This window comes from Talpa europaea, assembly GCF_964194135.1.
Source record: "Talpa europaea genome assembly, contig: HAP1_SCAFFOLD_45, whole genome shotgun sequence".
Lineage (NCBI taxonomy): Eukaryota > Metazoa > Chordata > Mammalia > Eulipotyphla > Talpidae > Talpa > Talpa europaea.
In genome coordinates, this window is record NW_028168045.1 from 27,511 (window position 1) to 53,773 (window position 26,263).

The 26,263-nt window shown below is 47.1% G+C and overlaps 1 protein-coding gene across 1 annotated transcript; it reads right to left on the bottom strand.

The window, feature by feature from the left end:
- Positions 1-21,595: 21,595 nt before the first annotated feature.
- LOC311187918 (popy Class I histocompatibility antigen, A-1 alpha chain-like) lies at positions 21,596-25,274 on the bottom strand (the record flags this gene model as incomplete). The annotated part of the gene is made up of 6 exons (XM_084259689.1): positions 21,596-21,639; positions 22,226-22,339; positions 22,456-22,731; positions 24,127-24,402; positions 24,606-24,875; positions 25,211-25,274. 6 exons carry the CDS (start codon positions 25,272-25,274, stop codon positions 21,596-21,598), a joined length of 1,044 nt encoding a protein of 347 aa, XP_084115815.1.
- Between the last annotated feature and the right edge of the window lie 989 nt (positions 25,275-26,263).

Sequence of the window (26,263 nt, forward strand, 5' to 3'; positions counted from 1 at the left end):
GGGCTGGGAGGCCTGCCAGCCTACCAGCCCCCCAGCGCCCCTACCTGCCATGTACCTGGTAATCCCAATAAAAACCTGCAAAACCACTGAGGACTCTGACTCCTCCTTTACCCGGTCTGCATGGGATCAGAAAACCTGCACTGTGGCCATTCCTGCCTTTACAGTGGTGTTATCTCTTCAGAATGGTATTCCAAGCAGCGGAATTGCGGGATCATATGGTAGGTCAATTTTTTGAGGAACTCTGGTTCTGTTTTCCACAGTGGTTGCGACAGCTAACATTCCTACCAACAGCATGTAAGGAGTCCCTTTTTGCCACATCCTCACCACTTGTTTCTTGTCTCCTTAATGGCCGTTCTAACAAGTGTGAGGTGATAGCTCATTGTGGTTTTGATTTGTGCTTCCCTGATCGTTAGTGATATCGAGAACCTTTTCACGTTCATTTTGGCCATTTGTATGTTTTCTTTGGAAAATGTCCAGGTCCCTTGCCCATTTTTTAATCGGGTATTTGGGTTTTTTTGTTATTGAGTTGTTTGAATTTGATACCTTTGTAAATTAATCAGAATCACTAGAACATCAGTGTTTGAAGCAGAGAAAAGTTTATTGCATGTCAAACAGTTGCAGAAGCTCTTAATTGGAGGTTGAGCAACCAGTAGATTCTGAGAAGCAATTCTGAGCAATGGGGAACACTCCCAGATTGTGTTATAATGCAAGATCCAAATGCCAAGTGATCCAGAAGCTTTGGGCTTGTCACTTATGTCACAGTGGAGGTGGATGCAGCCGTGAATGGAAGGCCACAGGTAGATGGAAGAGGTGTGGAACCAGAGCTGTGTCAGAAGATTCTCAACAAACAGGGAAACTGGAGGGGAAAATGCACTCAAGTCTGCCTTCCTAGTTAAAGGAAATCAGGGCCTCCCTGGTGGTGCAGCGGTTGGGCGCTGGGTTGCGGAGCTGCCCGCAGCCTCTGCAGCACCGGTTCAATCTCCAGCTGCTCCCCAGCCACGGGAGGAGGGTCCCGCATGGCGCGCAGACCTCTCCTGCCGCCTGCTACTCCCCTCAGCAGTGTACTTCGGTCCTTCTGCCTGTTCTGTGCCCCGCTCTGGCTCTGGTGAATTCTTTCACCCTCCCATGCTTCTGACTGTACCCAGTGCTTGTATAAATAAATAAATAAATCTTAAAAAAAAAAAAAAAAAAAGAAATCAGTTGGTATAAGTTTAGCGACCAGGGTTGAGAACAAAGGAATTGCATTTTATTGGTGGGAAAGCAGGTAAGGGGCAAAGAAATGTGGGCTTGACAGAAGTTCATTAACTCATCACAGGGCACTTCACCCATGAGGGATGAAGAGGTTTGAACTTGCTGCACCCTGCCTCTGAGTAGCCTCCTCTTCTGTGATCTAAGTTTCTTAGCTGACCTTGGAGCTCAGCTCAAGGTTGTTTTTCCTTGCTTGGGATGTCCGATAATCTGCAACTGTAAGTACAAGCTTCAAAGAGAAAAGTTTATCTTCAGATAGAACCTGTTTTATTTCTCCTTTTCCAATTTGATGCTTTTAAATTATTTTTCTTGCTTGATGCACTGAGTACTGTGTTGAATAGTCCTGTTGAGATTGACCATTCTCATCTTGTTCAACCTGATCTTAGAGGAAAAGCTGTCAACCCTGACTATTGAGTATGTAACTGTGGACTTGTCAAGGACAGTATGGTCTTCATATGTTGAGGTACATTCTTTCTATACCTAACATATTCAGAATTTTTATGAATGAATGTTGACTTTTTAAATGCTTTTTCAGCATTTATTGATGTGATGTGATTTTATTCTTCTGTTAATATGATGTGTCACATTTATTGATTTGTCACATATATTAATATTGATGTGTCACATATATTGAATTAATCTGTATCCCAAGTATGCACCTGATTATGGTCATTGATCCTTTTAATGTGCTTTTGAATTCTGTTTGCTACTATTTTATTGAGAGTTTTTGCATCTGTATTCATTAGGGATATTGTAGGGTTTTTTCTTTAAAAATCACTTGTGGGGAAACTGAGGAAAGTATCATGTTACTCTTTGAGAGATGAAATATTACAGCATGCCCACCAAAGTTAAAAAATGAAATGGCTGCTAAGTAATGCAGGTCAAGAGATCAAGGGTTTAGGGCCACTTATTTTTAAAAAGAGCTCTACAAGGATGGCTGAATCTTAATCTCTTATCAGTGTTCCGGTGATCCCTCTCTTTGGATAAACGTGAACATTTCTGCAGCTGTGAAGCTGTGAAAGCAATAAATTTCCTGCCTGTGAGAAACTTAGCCTGGCTTTCCTTTTCTTTACTGCACCAATCCTTTTCAATTACCACTTCTTGCTAAGCTCATCTTAATATTCTCCGAGGCTCAAGTAGAAGACGCACATTCAATCTTTCCGTATGCTCATGAATGTTATGGGAAATGTGTGGTGTTCCTGTGTTTGCTGTGGCATTCTGTGAGTATAGTGCACTTTGGAATCAGATGTCTGTTTTCATTCAGTTTTGACCTTTCTATAAGCAAGACTTCTAGCTGCTTGCTTTTAACTTCTCCAAAGGAAATCTTTCTTGCATTCCAAGTCTACTTGTACGCTGTGGTACAAAGGAGAGCAAAAGAAGAGGGAAACATGTTGTGACTGTCCTCTTGTGACCAGAAGTTCCTTAGCCACTTTTTTCCTTTTATGTTTGTGGTAATATTAGTTTGCAACATTCTGCAGGCTCCATGATTACATCTACTTACTAAGTCTAACGCCAAGTGTCCAGTCACCACCTACCACCAACCAGTTGATCCTGTCTACCCATTTCCTCCCATCTCCTTCCCATCTGGTAACCATTTGCTGGCAGACTTAGGATCTGTTTTTGTTTTCTATATTCCACAAATGAGTGAAATCATATGGTATTTGTCTTTTCTCCTGCTGATGATTAAAAAATCTCAAGGTCCATTCATGTTTTCACAACCAAGATTTCATTTTTTTTAAAAAAATTAAGTATTCCATTGTGTGTGTGTATACATACCACATTTTATTTATCCATTCATCTGTCATTGGGTGCTTGGGTTGTTTCCATATATTGGCTATTGTGAATAGTGCTACAGTGAGCATATGTCTTTTTGAGTTAGTGTTTTCATATTATTCAGGTGAATACCCAGAAGAGGGATTACTGATTCTTATGGTATTTCTATTTTTAATTTTTTGAGGAACCTCTATGCTGTTTTCCGTAGTAATTACACCAATTTATATCCCCAACCAACAGTGACTCAGCAGTCATTTTTCTCACCAACATTTATTGACTTTTTTTAAGATTTATTTTTTATTATGACTACAAGCATTGGGGCATAGGCCAGAGGTGTGGGGTGGGGGGTGGTGAGAGGATTCACCAGAGACAGAGTGGGGAACAGAACAGGTGGGTTTGACTGAAATACACTACTGAAGAAAACGGCGGGCAAGTCAGGAGAGGTCTGCTGCGCCATGTGGGTAGCTCCCTGGCCGGGGATCGAACTTGTGCTGCAGTGGCTGCAGATAGTGTCATAGATTGCATCTTAACCCCCTGTGCCACCAGGGAAGCCCTATTACTTGACTTCTTGATAATAGTCATTGTAGCTGGTATTAAGAGAAATCTCATTGTGGTTTTGGTTTGCATTTCCCTGATGTGGAACTTGTTTATCTGTTGGCCATCTGTATGTCTTCATTGGTGAGATGCCTACTTAGATCCTCTGCCCATTTTTAAATCTGGTTGTATATTTATGTTGTTGAGTTGTATAAGTTGTTTATGTATTAACCCCTTGTCTGACACATGGTTTGTAGATATCTTCTCCCTTATTTGCCTGTTCATTTTGTGGAGACATTCACAAAAACATCACTAAGACTGTTAAAGAGCTTTTAATCTATGTTTTCTTCTGTATATTTCATGATTTGAGTCTTAATCCATTTTGAGTTGATTTTAGTGTGTGATAGTGATCTAGTTTCATTCTTACATGTGGCTATTTATTTTTTTTTTTCTGGCACTATTTATTGAAGAGACTTTCCCCCCCTCTATTTTATACTTTTAATGCCTTTGTCATAAATTTGTTACCTATGTTTGTATGGTTTTATTTCTGGAATCTTGATTCTGTTCCATTCATCTGTGTGCCTGATTTTGGTCCAGTAAAATAATGTTTTGATTACTGTAGCTCTCTAGTTTGAAATCCGTCAACTTGACACCTCCATTTTTGTCCTTTTTTTACTCAAGTTTATTTTGGCTATTTGTGTTCATATAAATTTTAGGATTTTTTTTTTTAAGATTTATTTTTTTATTTATTTATACAAGCACTGGGTACAGTCAGAAGCGTGGGAGGGTGAGAGAATTCACCAGAGCCAGAGCAGGGAGCAGAGCAGGCGGAAGGACCAAAGTACACTGCTGAGGGGAGCAGCGGGTGGCAGGAGAGGTCTGCGCGCCATGTGGGACCCTCCTCCAGTGGCCGGGGAGCAGACGGGAATCGAACTGGCGCTGCAGAGGCTGCGAGCAGCTTCGCAACCCAGCGCTCAACCGCTGTGCCACCGGGGAGGCCCTAAATTTTAGGATTTTAAAAATATGCTTCTGAGGAAGAAGGCCAAGAGGGTTTTAGTAGGCATTATGTTAAATCTCTATATTACTTTAAGTACAGTGGCCATTTTGACATTGATTTCTTCTGATTCAAGAGTGCAGCATGTCTTTCCATTTCTTTGTGTGTTCTCTAATTTCTTTCAACAGTGTTTTATACTTTTCAGTGTACAATTCCTTTCCTTCCTTGGTTAAATTTATTCCTATGAATTTTACACTTTTGCTGCACTTGTGAATGGTATTGTTTTCCTTATTGCTCTTTCTGGTAGTTCATGTTGTACATAAACACAATATATTTTTGTATGTTATGGCCTGCAACTTTATTGTTTCTAACAGTTTGTTGTTGTTGGAGTTTTTAGAGATTTCTACATATAATACCATTTCATCTGTTTATAAGTCAGTATATAGGGCCAAGTTGCACTTCTTTTCCAGTCTGGATATCTTTTATTTTTCTTGTCGAATTGCTTCGACCAGGACGTGTGAAATTATGTTAAATAATGGTGAGCTGAACATCTGCGTCTTATTCCTGATCTTAGAGGAAAACCCTCAGCTTTTCCCTAATGAGATAAGTTAGCTATGGCTATGTTGTGTACACCCTTTGTTATCTTTATGTATGTTCCTTTTGTACCATTTTATTGAGTTTTTATCATAAATGCAGGATGAATTTTATTACATGCATTTTCTGCACTTTTGACGTGATCATATAATTTTTATTTTTTAATTTGTTGATTTACTGAAGCACATTAATGAATTTGTGTATGATAAACATCCCTGCATCCCTGGAATAAATCCAACTTGGTCATGGTGTATTTTTTTTAATGTATTGTTGAATTCGGTTTGCTAATATTTTGCTGAGGATTCTTGACTTTGTTCATCAGAGAAATTGGCTTGCAATTTTCCTTTTTTGTGCCGTCTTCGGTTTTGTTATCAGCATTATTCTGGTCAGGTACTGCTTCTTCCTACACTTCTATTAATCTAAGCGGTAGTAGCACAAATGTGTGCAGTTTTGCTTTGTGGGCATTTATTATGATTTTTGTACTTTCCTGTATTATTTTATTCAAATACACATATTTAATAAGTTTCTTAGAAGATTTTTTTAATCTTCCCTTTTTCCATCACTGCTACTGACAGACAGCTGGTTGCCTTAGAACTAGGCTTTACTGTTTCACAACCTGGCCTTTAATACAAGCAAACTCAATGCTGCTTAACAGTGTCAAAGGAAATACTGAGTGGTTTCCTCATAGTAACATTGGGAATTTTCAATGTGAATTGGTAATAGGGGTCTTCTGGTGATTTTTGGATAGGGAGTGAGATGGTAAAAAGTAGAATTTTGTATGTTTTATTTAGTAATGGCTATCCAAATGGATATCAGATGTGAAGATGTCAGTGAGGAAACAGATGCTCAGTGTGAAAAGAAGAAATGCCTGAATTAGACTAATAAGTAAAATTATAGGTGAGAAATTCAGAGACACCGAACGTGAGATTTGCTCAGCAGTAGCTAGGGCTTGGTGTGGCTGTGACAGGGGCAGCTGGATGGGCCTAGGCTCCAGGGTGATGTTAAAAGGGGGCCAGCAGGGGCCCTCTGCTCTTCCATTATGTAATGTGGGCATGGGGTTGGGGCCAGCAGACAGGCAAGGGCTGTGTCTTGTGGGAGAAGCAGGGTGAGTGGGAAGGTGGAAGTAGAATAGAAGCAGAAACTAGCTTAGACATAAAAATCCTGCAGAGCGCAACAGCTATATAATGATATATGGGCTGTTCCAATGGTATAATAAGAAGTATAAGAGATTTGAAGCTAAAGCTAGATATTCAAATCCAGAACTCCTACCATTTACTATTTGTGAGATTTTTAAAGAAATTATGTAATTTTTTCTAAACCTCAGTATTTTTCAGCTGTAAACAGTATGTAATACTAGAGTGTCATAAGGGTTATTTTCTGTAAAGGAATAGCTAGGTTAATGGTAGATTTATAATGTGAAAGTTGAATTATACTGTCACTTCATATATTTGTTTTTTATTTCATTCAGACTAACTGCAACATCCAAGTTGCCATGACAAAGGTGCAATTTGATAGTGTCTGCATATCTGCTGGAAAAAAGTTTGAAGGCAAAGGTAGAACCAAACTAATCTGGATTAAAGATCCTCTGCAATTATTGGGTTGTTGGAAAAGTCATGATGCATTTTTGCAACAGATGGCATATTCGGAAGTACCAGAGTCATTTACATCTACGTTATTGCTAGTCACTTGACAGTTCGCAGTTCTAGCTTCATTCTAAAATAAATTGAGGTATTTGGTTAGTTTTGGAGATTTTACAACAAGTTGAAGATGGAAAACCCAACTCTGCATTTTCACCATGTTTTACTGTTTTACTTCTATAACGGGAAGAACACACATCAAGCTTGTGAAAAGTTGCATAAAGTTTATGGGTACAGGGCCTCCCCTGGTGGCGCAGGCGGTTGAGTGCAGCGCTATGAAGCTGTCCGCAGCCTCTGCAGTACTGGTTCCATCCCAGCCGGCAGGCAAGTGTCCTACATGGCGCGGCAGACCTTTCCTGTCGTGCCCGCTGCTCCCCTCAGCAGTGTATTTCGTCAGTCTGCCTGTTCTGTACCCTGCTCTTTCTCTGTTGAATCCTCTCACCCTCCTGCGCATCTCACCTGTACCCCAGTTCTTGTATAAATAACAAATAAATAAATAAATCTTTTTAAAAAAAGTTTACAGATACAGTGCTCTACAACAGCATTAGTGCTAGTGATGGTTCATGAGATTCCGTGCTGGTGATTTTGATTGCAACAATGCCCCTTGGTCAGGGAGGTTGATGACAACAAAATAAAGGCCACTGAGGTTGATGACAATAAAATAAAGGCATTGATCAAATTGAGAGATTTCAAAAACACTGAACATCCCTCATACAAGTGTTCACGACCACCTGGAAAAGCTGGGATATATATGCAAGCTTGATTTTGGGGTTCCTCATGAACTTAAAGTTCATTTGACGGCACATATAAACAGCTGCAGTAGCTCATTAAACATGAAGAAAACGAATTTTTTTGAAGCAACTGAAAACTGGTGATGAGAAGTGGATTGTGTATAATGAGGTGCACAAACAGTCTTGGTCCCAACTTGATAGTTCACCTGAAATGACATCAAAAGCAGTCATTCATCAGAGGAAGACTATGCTCTCAGTGTGGTGGGATTTTAAATGTGTCATGTTTTTTTGAGTTCCTGCCAAGGAAATAAAAAATCAATTCGAATATGTAGTGTCGGCAATTGGACGGGTTGAATGAATCCATCATCCAAAAAAGTCCAGAGCTTATTAATGGTAAAGGAGTAGTGTTCCATCACAATGTGAGACCACACACAAGTTTGATCACCCATCAGAAATTACTGGAGCTTGGATGGGACGTGTTGCGGCATCCACCATACCCGCCTGAACTTGCGCCATCACACTTCCACTTGTTTCGCTCTCTTCAAAACTTGTGTGGTATAATGTTCAATTCAGATGAGGCTGTAAATCAGCACTTTGTTCAGTTTTTTGCTAGTAAAGATGGATCCTTCTATGAATGAGGAATTTTGAAGCTCATTGAAAGATGGCAAAATGTTTTTGAACAAAATGGGCAATATATCATTGATCTTTGTTCTTTTTTTTTCCCTAAAGATTTATGCATGTAAGGGCTGGGGTACAGGCTAGAGGTGCGGCTGGTGGGGGAGGTGAGAGGATTCACCAGAGACATTGGGGAGCAGAAGAGGCAGATCATCTGAAATGCACTGCTAGGGGAGCACCAGGTGAGACAGGAGAGGTCTGCTGTGCCATGTGGATTAGCTTCCTGGGCAGTGATCAAACTCATGCTGCAGTGGCTGCTGATAGCTTCATAGTGCTGAGACTTAAATCCTTGTGCCACCAGGAAGGTCCCTGATCTTTGTTCTTAATATAAACAAATGACCTTTGAAAAGCAGAAAAAATATGTCATGACTTTTCTGACAACCCAGAAGTTTAACAAGGTATGTCCAGGCACAAGGTGAAATATTTGGAGGATTTTAGAGGAAGCCCCCTCTCTTTGGAGTTTTTCCTTATTGTGCTGAGAATGCTTCACTGGATTTAGTCAATGGATGATGTGCTTGGATTTGTGATGTTACTGCCTGCCTTTGGGCAGCTGAACATACTACTGCTCTAACATATTACTCAGGTGAAAAATCCAGTAATTTTCTGGGGCAGACATTCTGATACATACTTCCTCAAACATATGTCAGCCTCCCTCTGGCAAATGATTCACTGCAATCTCCAACTTCATCTATATGGGGATGGAAGATATCTAGCAAGTCAGATGGCCTCTTGGGAGTTTTGTTTTCAAGTTCTGGATTGGCACTTTCACTTCTGCCACATTGGACTGCTGCTGCTTGGTGGGAGAGTTTGCTGGTTATCTCTCATCTTCTTTTTTTTTTTAAAGATTTTTAATTTAATTTTAATTTTTTTTAATTATTTTTAAGAAAGATTTATGCATACAAGAGCTGGGGTACAGGCCAGAGGTGCAGGATTCACAGAAACAGTGGGAAACAGAACAGGCAGACTGACGAAATACACTGCTGAGAGGAGCAGCAGGCGAGTCAGGAGAGGTCTGCTGCACCATGTGGGTAGCTGCCTGGCTGGCCGGGGATCAAATTCATACTGTAGAGGCTGCGGATTGCTTCATAATGCTGTGCTTAACCCCTTGAGTCATCAGGGAGCCTTTGTTCTCCTTTAAGAAAATATTTGTAGCTGGGCACATGACTGGCTGAAATAGATTATCTTTTTTAGCATTCCTGCAACCTGACAGGACTATGTTACTGGGTCAGTGAGATGTGAGCAGAAATGATGTGTGTAGCTTATAATCATACCCCAATCCTATGTCCCCCCGTTTGGAATGCATGTGTCACGCTAAGTCATCTTGGACCATGGGGCTATCAGCAGTTCCTTAGGGCAGTAATTCCCAAACTTTGCTGCATGTTAGAATGACCTAGGGAACTTTAAAAAATCCTGGTGCCTAGGTTACATGGTAGGCCCACTAAGAATTATGGGAGTAGCAGGTATATATATCAGTGTTTGAAAAAATCTCCAAGTGATTCTAATGTGCAGCAGAGTTTAGGAAGCACTGCCGGAGTGATTCCAGCACAGGACACTGGAGAGGCCCACGTTGCTAGAAGCACTTCAGTCCCGGATCACCACAAGAGACCATCACGTGTCACAGCAGTAGGTGTCCTGCTTGTTTAAGTCTGTTATTTGGAATTAACAGTCACTGGCCCTATCTACTGACTAACAAAGGTGAGTCACTCATTAAAACTGACTGTATTTTGTAGAATAATCTTGTTTTCATGTTGTGTTTTGCTTATTTATGTCATTCACTTATCAGGAAAAGTTTTTTGAGACCCCCCCCAGGAGTGAAACTTGGCATCATGTAACTGAGGCCCTTCGTGTTGCACATGTGCATATTCACTCCTGTCATTGCTGGGGGGTGTCCACTGTTGGCTCCACAGCAGTGCTCATTTTTTATATATATATATATTTTTTAATAGAGGCATGCTTTATTTATTTGTTTGCTGGTTTGTTTGTTTGTTTTGTTTATACATGCACTGGGTACCGTCAGAAGCACGGGAGGGTGAGAGAATTCACCAGAGCCAGAGCGGGGAGCAGAGCAGGCAGAAGGACAGAAGCACACTGCTGAGGGGAGCAGCGGGCGGCAGGAGAGGTCTGTGCGCCATGTGGGACCTTCCTCCAGTGGCCAGGGAGCAGCCGGGAATCGAACTGGCGCTGCAGAGGCTGCGAGCAGCTTCGCAACCCAGCGCTCAACCGCTGCGCCACCGGGGAGGCCCCACAGCAGTGCTCATTGCTGAGGGGATGTTTGGGTGGTTTCCAGTTTGGGGCTGTGATGAATAAAGTCATTGTTACAACTTTTGGGATAAATACAAGTTTTTAGTTCTCTTGAGAAATACCTAGAAGTGGGCTTGCCAGGCTACAAGGTAAGTGTATGTTTACTTTGTAAGAAACTGCTCCACTGCTCTGAAGTGTCTGTGACCTTTGGATTCCTTCCAGCAGAGTGTGGCAGTTCTAGTGGCTTAGCATCTGGGCCAGCACTTGGTATTGTCCGTTCCCTTTTTTTTTTGTTGTTCTGTGTTGTGTGCTCAGTTACAATTTATATAGTTTCTTTGATGAAGTGTCAGTTCATTTCTTCATTTGCAGGTCGTGCTTTTGGTATAGTCTCTAAGAAATCTTTATTTAATTTTAGTAGGATCTAGTTCTGAAAATATTATTTCATGTAAAAATGTTGCATCAACAATACCACAATGATGAAACAGGAGTGGTGGAGCAGGCTGTAGGATGCAGGATGCTGCTCAAGAGCAAGGTCCTGGTCTTTTCATTGACAGAGAAGGGTGGGGCAAACTGATCACTGGATTTTGGGCTTTAGGGAGGGGGAGTCCAATGATACACACCCGACTCCCACCCGTGGCTCCAATCTTATTAACAAGGCATTCCACTGATCAGTCCCTGGGGCATAAAGTATTATCAGTCCACGGCTCTCCTGGTCATACCTCAGATGTGTATCTTTTGTTCTAGGGCGATCAAGTGTACTGCCCTTGTCTAACTTGAAAGGAGCCCTGTACATACACACACACAAGAAAATTTTACATAGATAAATATCCACCCCCCCATCACCCTCTTAGTCTCCTGTGAGCCAGGTCATTTGCTTATATGTAGTCATTAGTGTCTACTGTCATAAATACAGAATTTAAGACAGAGTGGGAGAAAAGATTTGAAAATCAAATCATGTATTTGATAAAGGACTTGTATCTAGAATTATAAACGGAACGCTTACAACTCAACAGAAATAAGCCAATTTAAAAATGGACAAAAGACTTCACCAATGAAGAGATATAGATGCCAAATAACTATATGAATGATTCTTATTCAATCCGCCGACCTGGAATCCCAAATGGCACTCTGAGAGCTGGCCACAAGACAGGAGCCGTGAAGCCAGGAGGCGAGGAGAGAGCGAGAGAAACCCTAAGGCCCACGTGTCTGGTTTTATACCACACCTGGCTGCTTAACTCCACCCTCAGGTCCCAGCCACCTTCCCTTTGGTGGTGACGGGATTTGTCTTTCCCAATGTCTTGATGGCTTTGGTCTGGAGTGGGGGTGGAGTCCACAAAGCCTGTATGGAATTAGCTCAGGACATCCTTTCCCCCTAACAGTATGATATGAGATGGCACAATCAGAGACTGATAAATGCAGAATGGTGTCACTAATATGTGGAATATAAAGTAACTAATAGATAAATATAAGCTGAAAAACTAACCCTTGAGAGCTAACTACAGAACTGACAACAGGCGGAAAGAGGCTGGGGCAGGAAGAGAAAGAGGGAAAGAAGCACGATGGTCTGTAGTGGTGGAATATGGGTGAGTTGGTGGGTGTGCCATGGTGGTAAGATACCCTGATGGGGGTACCTTATATTCCTGTTGAAAAAATAAATTTCAAAAAATGGCAGTCATTAGGGGAGATATTGGACAGTTTAATTTTTGTTAAGATTTATGCATACAAGAACTGCAAGTAGGCTGTGTGTGTGTGTGTGTGTGTGTGTGTGTGTGTTTTCAACAGAGACAGAGTGGGGAGCAGAACAGGCGGATCTACTGAAATACACTGATGAGGGGAGAAGTGGGCAAGACAGGAGTGCTCTGCCAGGCTATCTGCGAGTTAGTTCCCTGGCCAGGGATCTACCTTGGGCCACAGTGACTGGCGATAGTACTAAGACTTTAACCCCTGCGCCACCAGGGTGGCCTTGACAGTTTCTTTGAAAACCAAACACAGACCGAGCATACAACCCGGTGACCACTGTCCTATTACCCAACTAATATGAAAACTTTTATTTGTTAAAAAAAAAAAAACAACAAAAAACCCTGCATGTAAGTAAATGCTTACACAAGAACACAAGTTATGTGTGAGTTGCCCATAGTGACTTCCTTCCAAAGGCAACAGTAACTAAAGGAATGAAAAGTAAAAGTGGGTATTTGTAGAGTTGATGTGTGAAGGGAGAAAAGCACTTAACTGCCGTGGTCTTTCCCCCCCCAAACCCATCGTCCATCCCAAAAGACCTCAAACCGAGGCCATTATTCCTGAGCAGCTCCTCACAGATGTCAGTGCCATCACAGCAGGAAAGTCTGAGAAACCGTCAGCCAGAGGCACCTTAGGCACACATGGTTGGGACTTCCTGTGGTGTCCTGGGTGGGATGTCGGAACATAAAGAGGATATTAGAATTAATGAAACCCAAATAAAGTGTGACGTTAGCAAAAGTGCATCAGTTTTGCTTCCTTAACTGTACAAATGACTGTAGTCATGTGAGCTTTTAACAGCTTGGAAATGATGTGGGCTATATAGAAACTACTTTACCTTTGCAACTCTTCTGTAAATCTAACAGTATTTATAAACATGTTATTCTAAAAAATAGCCCTCAAAAAAGTTACAGGTTAGAAGGAAAAAATGAGGCTTCAATTTTCCCAAATAGTGCTATCAAGGGACTGGAGAGAGGGGTTCTGGGGAGAAAAGCTGGAAACCTCACAGCCAGGGCGGACTCCGAGTCTCCTCTCCTCTGAGCCCTGCTGCTCTGACGCCTCACAGAGCATCTCACCCCCAGGACGCCACCCTCCAGGACCCCCAACTCTGCCCACCTCAGCCCCCGCCCCGTCCTGGCGGCTCCACCAGAATCCGGAACAGCGCGGCAGCGCCCCCGTGTGGCCACAGGGCTGAGCACAGGAGCCCAGGGCTGCCCTTTCTCCTGCTCAGCCAGGCCCTTCCCAGGGCTCCTGGGCTCCCAGCGGCAGGACAGGTCCACTGTCAGGTTAGGGGTCCTTAAACTTCCTCCCAAGTGAGTAACTATGGGTACAGGCCTCAGGGAAGAGCCAGGTGTCCGGGTCGTAACAGCTGCCACCCAGGTTCTGGGTGGATGCCCACAACAGTTTTCCCCAGTCTCTTTGGATGGAACATTGGACTCCAGAGTTGCTGTTACTTGTTCCTGCCTCCAGGGATGAAGTGCTTCCTCCTGGGAGTCAACTCTAAATTCACCATGCCTAGGGTGAGGGGAGGGGCTGAATAACAGAATCTTAGGTTCTATTCTCGACTTTGAGTCTTTATGAGCACCTGGGTGCTCCCGATCATTACTCCTGAGCTCACTGAAGTGGGGGCTCCCTGGTCTCCATGCCTTCACATGTTAACAGTCAGCTCTGCGATCCTCTGCTTATATGGCCCAACATGGGGGGGGGGCGGGGCTTGGTCCTGCTCCTTTCTCCTCCTCAGTCATCACTCTCTAGGGTACCATTCCATACTCAAGACTTAAATATAATTTACATCACATCACCTCCCAGATCTATTTCCAGCTCAGACATTTCACCTGTGCTCTAGACTTGTTTGTCCAATTGCCACCATCACTGTATTTCCATAAATCTCAGCTTCAACTTTCCTAAATTGAATAGGATGCCATTTCCTCAGATGTGGCTCTTCTGGGAGCTTCCCATGTCACTGCAGGCTCCAGCTCTGCCTGCATATTCTGAAATACTGGGTGTCATCTTTGACCCCTTACAACCCAGCAGTAGGAAACACTGTAAAGTCCATTTCTAAATATGTAGAGATCCAATCACTTCCTATTGTTTTCCTGCTCACCTCCCCCTGCCCCAACAAAGGCACCAACCTGTCTGTCCTGGAGCCTGCACTGGTTTCTGACATTTATCTTTCCACCTCTCACCCTTTGATTCTGCAGAGCAGCCAGACAGCCTTCTAAAGAGAAGTCCCACATCTCTGTTCAGAAAGGTCTTGTCAACCCACATCTTAATCAGAAAGTCAAACCCTCTCAACATCCTGAAGGCCCGAATGATCTGGGTGCACACAGAACTCATCTCAGTAGCCCTCTGCTCCAGCCAGCCAGGCAGCCTCCTTGCTCGTCTCAGCCACACAGACTCATTCCTGCCTCATACATCTGCACTGGAGGTTGTCCTGCCTGGACAGAACTTCCCTGGACATCCCTGTGGGCAACATGTCCATCAAACTTTTTCTCAAAGGTCACCTTAGTGAGGCCCACACTGACCATGCTGGGAAGACAGCCATCCTGTCCCCACACACTGACTCTGGGTCATCTTCCTCACCCCTTACCCACTTGTAGCCAGACATGTCCCTTATTTACTGTCACAGTCTCCAGTGTCCCCTTCCCACTAGGACACATTCTCACCAGGCCAGCAAGTTGGGCCTATTTTTAGTTCATTGAGTTTTCCTAGATGCAAAAATAGCCTGTCACTCACATGCCACACACAACAATTATCAGTTCATGAATGATCAGTGTAGAGCACCTCCCGGTTCTAGAGACAGTGTCTTTAAAAACGTGGCCTCAGGCTACATGTCACACACGCCTCCACTCACAGTGACAGCAGTGCCCCCCACCTCCCGCTGCTCTCCCAAGTGGTGCACCCTCCCCCATCAACCCTCCTGCACACCCCAGCACATGAGCACATTTATCACTTCAGAAAAGGGGGTCCTAAGTTTATGGGTGCCATTTTTCAGCCACTGTGAATGTTCCTATGATGCTATTTTATCAAACCCTGGGTTTGGATCAAAGCAGCAGTGGGACTGCTACACTTCAGGGCAGGACTAGAGGGAGAAGCCACAGAAAAAAACAGAAATCCAACATAAGCTTGTCTAAGATGAGAAATTATCTAATCTTCTCCACTAATACCAGTATTTGGTCTTTTAAAAAGATGTGGAAAAGAGGGCCTCCCTGGTGGAGGAGGGGTTAAAAACAGCACTATCAAGCTATCAACAACCACTGTAAGTTCGATCCCGGCCGGCCAGGGCGCTAACCCACATGGCGCAGACCTCTCCTGCCTTGCCTGCTGAGCCCCTCAGCAGTGTATTTCAGTAGATATACCTGTTCTGCTCCCTGCTCTCTCTGGTGAATCCTCTCACTCCCCTGCACCTCTGGCTTACACCCCAGTTCTTGTATGCATAAATAAATCTTTAAAGGAAAAGATCTGGAAAAGTCAGAAATGATCCAGAAAACGGTCCTGAAATGAGGCCAAAAACTAATGAATCGGAAAATCCGTCTCTAACACCAAACACTACTGTGAGCTGGGGCCGCCCTGAACTTTGTGGGAACAATGACAGATGCCTTAGGCACTGTCAGAGACAGGGACACCCAGAGGACATGGCGCCTGGTGTCTAAACATGAAAATGAACAGGGATGAAGCAATAAAAACCAAAGAAGCAAAGAATAAACATGCAAATTGTGAAGACTGAGGGCCCAGCCCTGATGTGAGCTTAGGCTGACCCAGCGATGTATGTTCCTGGAGACAGGACAGGCCCAGGTGGGGTCTGAGTCCCTGTGATCACAGGTCCTGCTGGGACAGGTGCTCCTGAAGGACAAGGACAAAGGAGCAGAGAGATGACCAGTTGAACAGTGACCACAACGCCCTGAGCACTGACTGGACACAGGCCCCATCCCTCTTGGCTCCTCACAACCTCTCCTGCCCCCACCTGCACAGACTCAGCACAGTAAACGTGGATTCTAGAACACTGCCCACTTATTCACTAAGAACATTTTTTGGTAACCCATCAAACCAACATGACATGATTAGAAAAAAATAATTTCAAACCTGGATTATTATTTCATCAGGGAAGTAGATGTTATTCTCTAGGAAAACACAAAGATGGGTAGAGAAAGCCTAGGCCGCTTTGCTGGAGCAGGAAAGTCATCAGGGAGAGACACAGGTCAGGGTGGAGAGGGTCCTGGTGGGCAGGGCTGGGCCAGTCTCCCCACCTCCTCATGTTATGCTAATAGGAACAGACACATGAGGATAACCTTTGTAGTAAAAGAGACCAGGGGATCTCGAAATCACAACGTGGGCGTGAGAAGAAACCCTGCATCACTAAGGCCCCACACAGCAGCTGGCTCACACTGTAAAGGAAAATAATCAGGAACAAAGTGAGAGAATCATGTAAGTGTCGACATTCTCTATAGCCCACTGCATCCTCAGCATGGCCTCCTCACAGCTTCCCCATAACCTGGTCCCATCTTCTCTGCCCCAGCCCCTCCCACCGCAGGCCTCCAGGGTCTCACCTTTAGCAGCTGTGAGGCACATCAGAGCTCTGCACACTGTTGCTGCCTGGGGGAGAACAAAACAGTACCTGGTCAGAGCCATGAGAGATGAGACCACAGGAGGGACTGATGGGAGTGACTCCCCCATGGGCTCCATCTACACTGTCCCCAGGGGCTCAGGGACCAAACCCCCAATCCACACTTACCTGCAGACTGAGTGTAGCTTCCTCCTTTTCACATTTGGGAAGAAACACCATGTGAGACCAGGGATGAATCAGGCCATGAAGTCCTAAGGGAAGCCCTGAATCCTGAACCACAGAGAAGTTTCCAGAACTGTGACTGAAGACCAAGAGCAGGACCGGGAGATATGAAGAAAGGAGTCTGACAATCACAGGGAGTCAGGTCCCATCACCAAAATTATGAAGGTGAGCAATTTGTGATTTACTTTCCTAAGTGTTTTACAAAGGAGGAGGGTGGGGTAACAATCAGCTCCACACTGGGCAACACACATATACGTGGATGGTATTTTCCATTAACCAGGCAGGGCAAATTCTCCCTGGGACTTGAAAGCCCCTGGTGGACAAGATCCCCCACTCCCTTCCCCACCTGAACTTCCTCCTCCACATCACAGCTGCAGCCACAGCAGCTCCATGAGCACAACCCCAAGGAGAACCAGCCCAGCAATGATGCCAATGGAGGACTGAGGAGGTGCATAAGGAAGGGAAGGTGAGACTCTGAACCCAGGTCTCCAACCTGACCCTTTGAAGGGCTCCAGAAGGGCTCCTGATTCCCCTGAGCTGAGCCTCTGTGCCCACCTCCCCATCTCAGGACTTGGGGCTCCAGCAGCCCCTCATGCTGCACGTGGCACGTGTATCTCTGCCCTTTCTCTCTCCTGCCTCTTTCTGCTTCTCTCTTGGTGACTGCTTCAGTACTCCTCCCATGGCCCACAGAAGTAAACAAGTCAGCTTGCAACAATGTAACAATGTCGGTGGCCCATCAGGCAGGGCAATCCTAATGGTGGGAGGACAGAAAAACCTGAAAAACCATTTACCCTATACATTTTAAAAAACAGCCCTCAACAAAGTCATAGGTTGTAGAAGGAAAAATGATGACCTTCCCAGTTTTCCCAGGTATTGCTTTCAAGGGACTGGAGAGAGGGGTCCTGGGGAGAAAAGCCGGAAACCTCACACCCAGGGCAGGCTCCGAAGTCTCCTCTCCTCTGGGTCCTGCTTCTCTGACTCCTCACAGAGCATCTCACCCCCAGGACGCCGCCCTCCAGCACCCCCAACTCTGCCCACCTCAGGCCCCCGCCGCTACCTGGCGGCTCCACCAGAATCCGGAGCAGCGCGGCAGCGCCCCCGTGTGGCCACAGGGCTGAGCACAGGAGCCCAGAGCTGCCCTTTCTCCTGCTCAGCCAGGCCCTCCCCAGGCTCCCTGGGCTCCCAGCAGCAGCACACTGTCAGGTTAGGGGCCTCAAAATGACCCCCTAGTGAGTAATTATGGGTACAGGTCTCAGGGAAGAGCCAGGTGTCTAGGTCATAACAGTAGCTCCCCCAGTTCTGGGTCCCCGAATTATACAGCTTCCCTCAATCTCTTTGGATGGGAACTTGGATTCCAGAGTCCCTGTTATTTGTTCCTGCTTCCAGGGATGAAAGTGTCTCTTCCTGAGCATCAGCCCTAAATTCTCCATCCCTAGGGTGAGGGGAGGGCCCGAATAACAGACTCTCAGGCTGTTCTAGACCTTCTGAGTCTTCATGAGCGTCCAGGTGACTCCTGTGCTCACTGAAGTGGCAGCTCCCTGGTCTCCATGTCTTCTCCATGTGGGGTCAGACTGTGTAGTCGGCTCTGGGCGGGGTGTCTGCTCTGATTGCTCATCACTGTGGAATCTGGAGTTTAATTCTGTTCCTTTCTCTCACTGAGTCATCACATTCTGGGTGATCCCTTACATGCTCAAGACTTTAAAATCATTGACATCACATCACCTCCCAGATCTATTTCTTGCCTCAGACATTTCACCTGTGCCCCAGACTTGTCTGTCCAATTGCCAACATCATTTTCAATTCTAATAGATGTCTCAGCTTTCCTAAAGTGAATGCCTGGGATGCCCACATATGGGTCTTCTGGGGTCTCCCCATGTCACTGAGGCTCCACCTCTCTTCCTGCACAGTCTGAGACACCGAGTGTCATCCTTGACCCCTTTCTCACAGCCCAGGAGTAGGAAACACTGTAAAGTCCATGTCTAAATATACACAATCCTATCACTGCCTATTTCCCTGCTCAACCCCCACCGAAGCCACCAACCTCTCTGTCCTGGGACCTGCGCTGGTTTCCGCCATTTCTCTTCCCACCTCTCACCCTTCCATGCTGCACAGCAGCCAGAGAAGTCCCACAGGTGTGTATCTGTTCAGAAGTTCTTGTCATTCCACATCTTAGAGAATCAAACCCTCCCAATATCCTGAAGGCCTGCATGATCTGGGTGCACACAGATTGCATCTTAATTGGCCTCTGCTCAGCTCTTGGTCTCCTTGCTCATGTCAATCACACAGACACATTCCTGCTCGGGCATCTGCACTGGAGGTTGTCCTGCCTGAACTGAACTTCCCTGCACATCCTTGTGGGCAATGTGTCCATTAGACTTTTTCTCAAAGGTCACTTTAGTGAGACCCACACTGACCACGCTGGCAAAAAAACCATCCTGTCCCCACACACTGACTCTGGTCACCTTCCCACATCCCTTACCCACTTCTAACCAGACAGGCATGGTTTACTGTCTGATCTACTGTCACACAGTCCCCAGTCTCCCCTCCCCAGTAGGACACACTCTCCACAGGCCGCAAGTTGTGCATGTTTTCGGTTCATGGAAGTTTTCTAGTTGCATAAACAGTCAGTCACATACCTGGTGCAACAGTTATCAGTTGTGTTATCAGTGTAGAGCACCTCCCTGTTCTAGAAAGACAACGTCTTTATGAATGTGGCACATTACACAGATTTTTAAAAAAAAAAAATATTTATGTATTTACTTATACAAGCACTGGGTACAATCAGAAGCGTGGGAGGGTGAGAGAATTTACCAGAGCCAGAGCGTGGAACAGAACAGGCAGACTGACGAAATACACTGCTGAGGGGAGCAGTGGGTGCGGCAGGAGAGGTCTGTTGCGCCATATGGGACCCTCGCAAGTGGCCGGGGATCTAACCGGTGCTGCAGAGGCTGTGGGCAGCCTCGCAGCCCAGCTCTCAACCGCTGCACCACCAGGGGAGGCCCAACACAGTTCTTTTGAAATGAGTTTCCTAGTTTTTGTTTTTTTTAAGATTTATTTATTTTTGTGTAGAAGAACTGGGTGTAGGTCAGAAGTGTGGAGGTGGGGTTGGTGAGAGGATTCACCAAGGACAGACTGGGGAGCAGAACAGGCAGACTGACTGAAATATACTGCTGAGGGGAGCAGCAGGTGAAACAGGAGTGGCCTGCTGGGACATTTGTGGGTTAGTTCCCCTGCTAGGATCTAACTAGGGGTGTAGTGGTGATAGTGTTGAGATTTACCCCTGGGCCACCAGGGAGGTCCAGGTTCCTAGGCTTATGGGCCCTATTTTTCAGTCAACTATGAAGGTAACTGACTCCATCAATCCATGGGTCTCGAATAGCACCAGCACTGGGGTTACTACATTTAAGAAGAGGGTTACAGGGAGAAGCTGTAGAGAAAAATAGAAATCTATCATGACTTTATCTACATCCATCAGGAAATTATCAAATTTTCCTCTCCAGTAATACCAAGATTTTGTTCTTTAAAAAGAGAGTTGGGAAAGGTGGAAATAATAATCCAGAAAACAGTCCTAAAATGAGGTCAAAATTAGATGAGTCTGGAAATTCATCTCACCAGATTCCTGTGTCAAGGGACACCCTGGGCCTTGTGGGGACAATGACAGATGCTCCTGCTGCTGTCAGAGACAGGGACCAAAAGCACATGAGGCCTGTTCTCTAAACATGAGAAAGAACAAGCATAAAGCAACATAAAACTCAAAGACTCAAAATAGAAATACATAGAAATTTGAGGGCAGAAGGCTAGACCCTGAGCTGAGCCTGGGCTGACCCGGCCACACAAGCACTCCCTGCCCAGACATGAGCACAAGGCCAGGTCGGGTCCCTGTGATCATAAGTCCTGCTGGGAAAGGAGCTCCTGAAGAACAAGGACAAAGGAGCAGAGAGATGACCCCTGAGGAGTGACCATGTCAAAACCCATGATGCACTGAGCAATGACTAGACACAGGCTCCGCCCCCCTTGGCTCCTCACAGCCTCTCCCGTCCCCACCTGCACAGACTCAGCACAGCAAACACATGATTCTGGAAGGTTTCCCATTTATTTCATCTCAAATTTTAGGAATCATTTTTATTAGCCCCCCAAACCCATCAGGTAAGATCACATAAAGTAATTTCAGAACTCAATTATTATTTCAAGAGGGAAGTTACTGTTACTGTTCTTGAAGAAAACACAAACACAGGGGTAGAGGCAGGTGAAGCTGCTTTTGCTGCAACAGGGAAATCATCAAGGAGAGACACAGGTCAGTGTGGGGAGGGGCCTGGTGGGCAGGGCTGGACCAGTCTCCCCACGTCCTCACATTATCTCGTAAGAACAGAGACACATTCCGATGCCTTTTGCAGCAAAGGAAACCAGGGGATCTTGAAGTTACAAAGTGGGGGTGAGAAGAAATCCTGCATCACTCAGCCCCAACAAGGCAGCTGGCTCACACTGTGAAGGAAAAAGATCATAAACAATTTCAAAGAAACACGTACATGTTGACATTCTCAACAGTCCACACCGCATCCTCAGAATGTCCCCCTCACAGCTTCCCCATAACCTGGTCCCATCCTCTCTGCCCCAGCCCCTCCCACCACAGGTTTCCAGGGTCTCACCTTTAGCAGCTGTGAGGCACATCAGAGCACTGGGAACTGTCACTGCCTGGGGGAGAACAAAACAGAACCTGGTCAGCGCCACAGAGATGAGACCACAGGAGGGACTGATGAGGGTGACTCCCCCATGGGCTCCATCTACACTGTCCCCACAAGCTCAGGGACCAAACCCCTGATCCACATTTACCTGCAGCCTGAGTGTAGCTTCCTCCTTTTCCACCTGTGGGAAGAAACATTATAATGAGACCAGGGAGGAGTCAGGCCATTAAGTCCTAAAGGAATCTCCTAGTTCTGTGCCACAGGAAAGTTTGCAGAACTGTGGCTGGACACTAAGGGCAGGACCAGGATATATGAACAGAATCAAGAAGGAGGGACTGGACCATTGCTTCCTGGGGTCTGCCTTAGCAGGCACCTTCCCCTGTGTCATTTGCTGGAATCAGGGCCCCATCACCGGAATTATCAAGGTAAACAACCTTCTACTCATTTTCAAAAATGCTTTACAAAAGACGGTTAACAATCAGCTCCAGACTGGGCAACACAAGTGTGTGAGTGGTACTTCCCATTACCAGGCAGAGCAAGTTCTATCTGTGCCCTGAAAGTCTGCAGTAGACAAGACCTCCCACTCCCTTCTCTACCTGAGCGCTTCTTCCTCCACTTCACAACCACTACAGCTCCAGTGAGCACAACTCCAATGAGAACCAGGTCAGCAATGATGCCCACAATGAGGATGGAGGACTGAAAAGGGGGCTCTGGAGGGGAAGGGAAGGGGAGACCTTAAGCCCCAGGCCTCCATCTTATGCTCTGAAGGGCTGCAGAAGGTCTCCTGATGCCCTTGAGAAGCTCTGTGCCCACATTCCCTCCTTACCCCAAGTCAGGACTTGGGGCTCCAGCAGCCCCTCATGCTGCACATGGCACGTGTATCTCTGCTCCTCCCCAGAAGGCACCACCACAGCCGCCCACTTCTGGAAGGTTCCATCCTCCCCAGGCCTGGTCTCCACCAGCTCCGTGTCCTGGGTCAGGTCCTCCTCATCTCGCTGCCAGGTCAGGGTGATGTCCGCAGGGTAGAAGCCCAGGGCCCAGCACCTCAGGGTGACCTCATGGTCAGAGGTGGGGTGGTGGGTCACGTGTGTCTTTGGGGCATCTGTGGAGAAGTGTGAGAACTTTCACCCTCTGGTTTTTTCCCTCATGGACCCTGAAAAAGCCTCCTGTGACCATCCTCAGAATGGACAGAACAGTGGGTTTAGAAGAGGAAGCACAAAATCAAGAAACCCGCCTAATTTGGGATAATCTCTTATTCCTTAGAAAGATCTAGAATTAGGGCCTCCCTGGTCACGCAGTGTTTGAACGCTGGGTTGCGAAGCTGCCCGCAGCCTCTGCATCGCCGGTTCAATCCCTGGCTGCTTCCCCACCACCGGAGGAGGGTCCCACATGGTGCGCAGACCTCTCCTGCCGCCCGCTGCCCCCCTCAGCAGTGTACTTCGGTCCTTCTGCCTGCTCTGCTCCCTGCTCTGGCTCTGGTGGATTCTCTCACCCTCCTGTGCTTCTGACTGTACCCAGTGCTTGTGTAAATAAATAAATAAATAAATAAATCTTTAAAAAAAAAAAAGAAAGTTCTAGAATTAGTATGAAACTCTAGATAGGAGGAAGCAGTTCTCTAGGGAGTGTTAGGGGGAACAGGATGTCCTAAAGCTAATTCCATACAGGTTTTGTGGACTCCACCCCCACCCCAGGCCAAAGCCAAAGGCACTGGGAACTCCAAATCCCATCACCACCAAAGGGAAGGTGGCTGGGACCTGAGGATGGGGTTAAGCACCAGGTTGGTATAAAGCCAGACACGGGCTTTGGAGGGGTTCCCCCATTTTGGCTCTCCGCCAGCTCACAGCGTTCGGCCAGCTTTGAGAGTGACTTTGGGTTTCCAGGTCGGCGGATCGGGTCGGACGCATTAAAGACTTTATTTCCCTATTTTCTCCCTGAGTTGTACATTTTCCTTATTTCCTTTTCCCTTGTAAACAAATCCTTTTTTAACCTTTTGTGTGTGCCTGCAGTGGAGTATTAATAAGTCCCTTTTAAGCGCGCGGGTGAGGACCCACAGCCAGGCAACCGGTTCAATATCAGGGCTGCCTTATAACAGTTGGAGAGCACAGACTTTTGGGGACAGACCTAGGCACTCAGAAAAGTATAAGTCAGATTCCCCGCTCTGTCTCTGGTGAAACCTCTTGTCCCCCACATCTCTGGCTTGTACCCCAGTTCTTGCATGCATAAGTAAATATTAAAAAAAAAGAAAAAGAAAAAGAAAAATGTGCTCCGACCAATAACAAGACCTTGAAAGAAAAACTGATGGCTCCCCAAATGGCTGCCGGGTCAAAACGGTGATTTCAGGGCTGGTCTCCCTCAGGTTCAAGAGAGACCAAAGGGAGTCAGGAAATCAGGGGGCTCCTCCTCCCCTGACCAGAGAGGGGGCGCTGCTGTGACCCTGACTCCACCCTCCCCGCGGTGCCAGCCTGAGGGGGGATGGAGACCTCGCGGCCCCTCTTACCTGAGCGCTGCAGCGTCTCCTTCCCGTGCTCCAGGTACCTGCGCAGCGACTCCACGCACCTGCCCTCCAGGTAGTTCCTGTCCTGCTCCGCCTCTCCGGCCGCCTCCCACTTGCGCCGGGTGATCTGAGCGGCCGTGTCCGCCGCGGTCCAGGAGCGCAGGTCCCCGTTCAGGGCCAGGTAATCGGTGCCTTCGTAGGCGGACTGGAAGTACCCGCGGAGGAGGCGCCCGTCGGGCCCCACGTCGCAGCCGTACATCTCCTGGAGGGTGTGAGAGCCTGTCCCCGCCCCGTCACCCCGCCCGCCCCCCGGGAATAAACCGAAACTGACGCGGGAACCCCGCGGGGAACGTCCCGGGGCTCGTCCCGGGTCGAGGGTCCGGCGGGTCCCCCTGCCTCGGGGGACTATCGGGCCCGGGGTCTGGGGTCCCCGCCCGCCCGCGGGGGTGGGGTCGTGAGCGCCCCGGGCCCGCCCCGCTCACCGGCCGCGCTCTGGTTGTAGTAGCCGCGCAGGGTGTTCAGGTTGTCTCGGTACACCGGTATCCAGCTCCTGAAGCTCTGCGTCACCTCCTCCCAGTACTCCGGCCCCTCCTGCTCCATCCACTGCGCCCGTGACTCCGCCCTCTGATCCGCCGCGGCGCTGTCGAACCGCATGATCTCCGTGTCGTCCACGTAGCCCACGACCATGACGCGGGGATCCCCGAGGCCGGGCCGGGACATCATGGTGTAGAAATACCTCAGGGAGTGGGAGCCTGGGGGCGGGAGGGAGACCCGGGCTGACCCTCCTCCTGCGGGTCCCGGGGAGACGGGGCGGGAGGGGAGGGGGCGAGGGGGCTCCAGAGATTGAATTATGGCGGCCGACGTGAAGGGTCGATACTCAGAGGGGCAAGAGGAGGGGGGGCAAGAGGAGGGGGGGCCAGAGGGCGCTGGGAGGGACAAAGGGACCAGGGCAGCTTGGGGTCATGGGGGACAACAGGGCCAGCGGTGGTGGGGACCGGCCTTTCCAGGGGTCCTGAGCCGCCCCCCACTTCAACCCCTAAGTTCCACAAGCTCCTCCCTCCCCCCACCCCCCCGGGCCCGCACTCACCCGCCCAGGTCTCCGTCAGGGCCTGGGCCCCCGAGAGCAGCAGCAGGAGGGTTGGGGGACTCATGACTTGAGCTCTTCGGGCAAGAATAGGAGTCGGGGCTGCTAGGTGGAGACTTTATAACTGGAGCCGCGGGGCTGCTGATTGGCTGCTCTGGAGACCTCCAGGCAATGGGGAGTGAGAACTGGGGTGAGTCACCAGTATCCAGGCAGGAGGACCCGACACAGGTTGAGCCCCAGACACAGGCCTGGGTGCTGAGACCCTGAGAACCACACCTGACACCTGGGACTTTGCCGCCCGCCCCCTCCTCTCCTGCTCCAAGACCTTTGTCACACCCTATCCCTGAGGTCGGGACAGGGACTGGGTCAGCGATTTTCAAGCCATTTCCTTTCAGGATCTCGGCACAATTTTACAAATTAGCTAGGACCCCAGTATAATTTTAGAAGGTTATAGCTCTCAGTATTTACTACACGAGGATAAAACCAATTTAAAGATGTTTTTATTTATTTATTTATTTATTTGTTTGTTTATTTATTTATTTATTTAATAGAGGCATGCTTATTTATTTATTTGTTTGTTTTTGTTTATACATGCACTGGATACAGTCAGAAGCGTGGGAGGGCGAGAGAATTCACCAGAGCCAGAGCGGGGAGCAGAGCAGGCAGAAGGACCGAAGTACACTGCTGGGGGGAGCAGGGGGCGGCAGGAGAGGTCTGCGCGCCATGTGGTGTCCGGAGCCGTCTGGAGTATGTGCCATGTTGCATATGCGTGCCATGAGTTCGCTTTACCATTTCGCCTTTGGAGAACCACAGGTTTTTCCTGTAAAGCACATGAGACTGGGAGGTGGGGGGGGGAGGAGCGACCAGGGTATAAGAAGGGAACCGCGAGAGAGAGAGAGAGAGAGAGAGAGAGAGAGAGAGAGAGAGAGAGAGAGAGAGAGAGAGAGAGAGAGAGAGAGAGAGAGAGAGAGAGAAAGGACTGAGAGGAGACTGTGAGGAGATACGACAAGGGTTACTGCGAGAGGAGCAGAGAGAAGGCCAGGGAAGTAAGAAAGT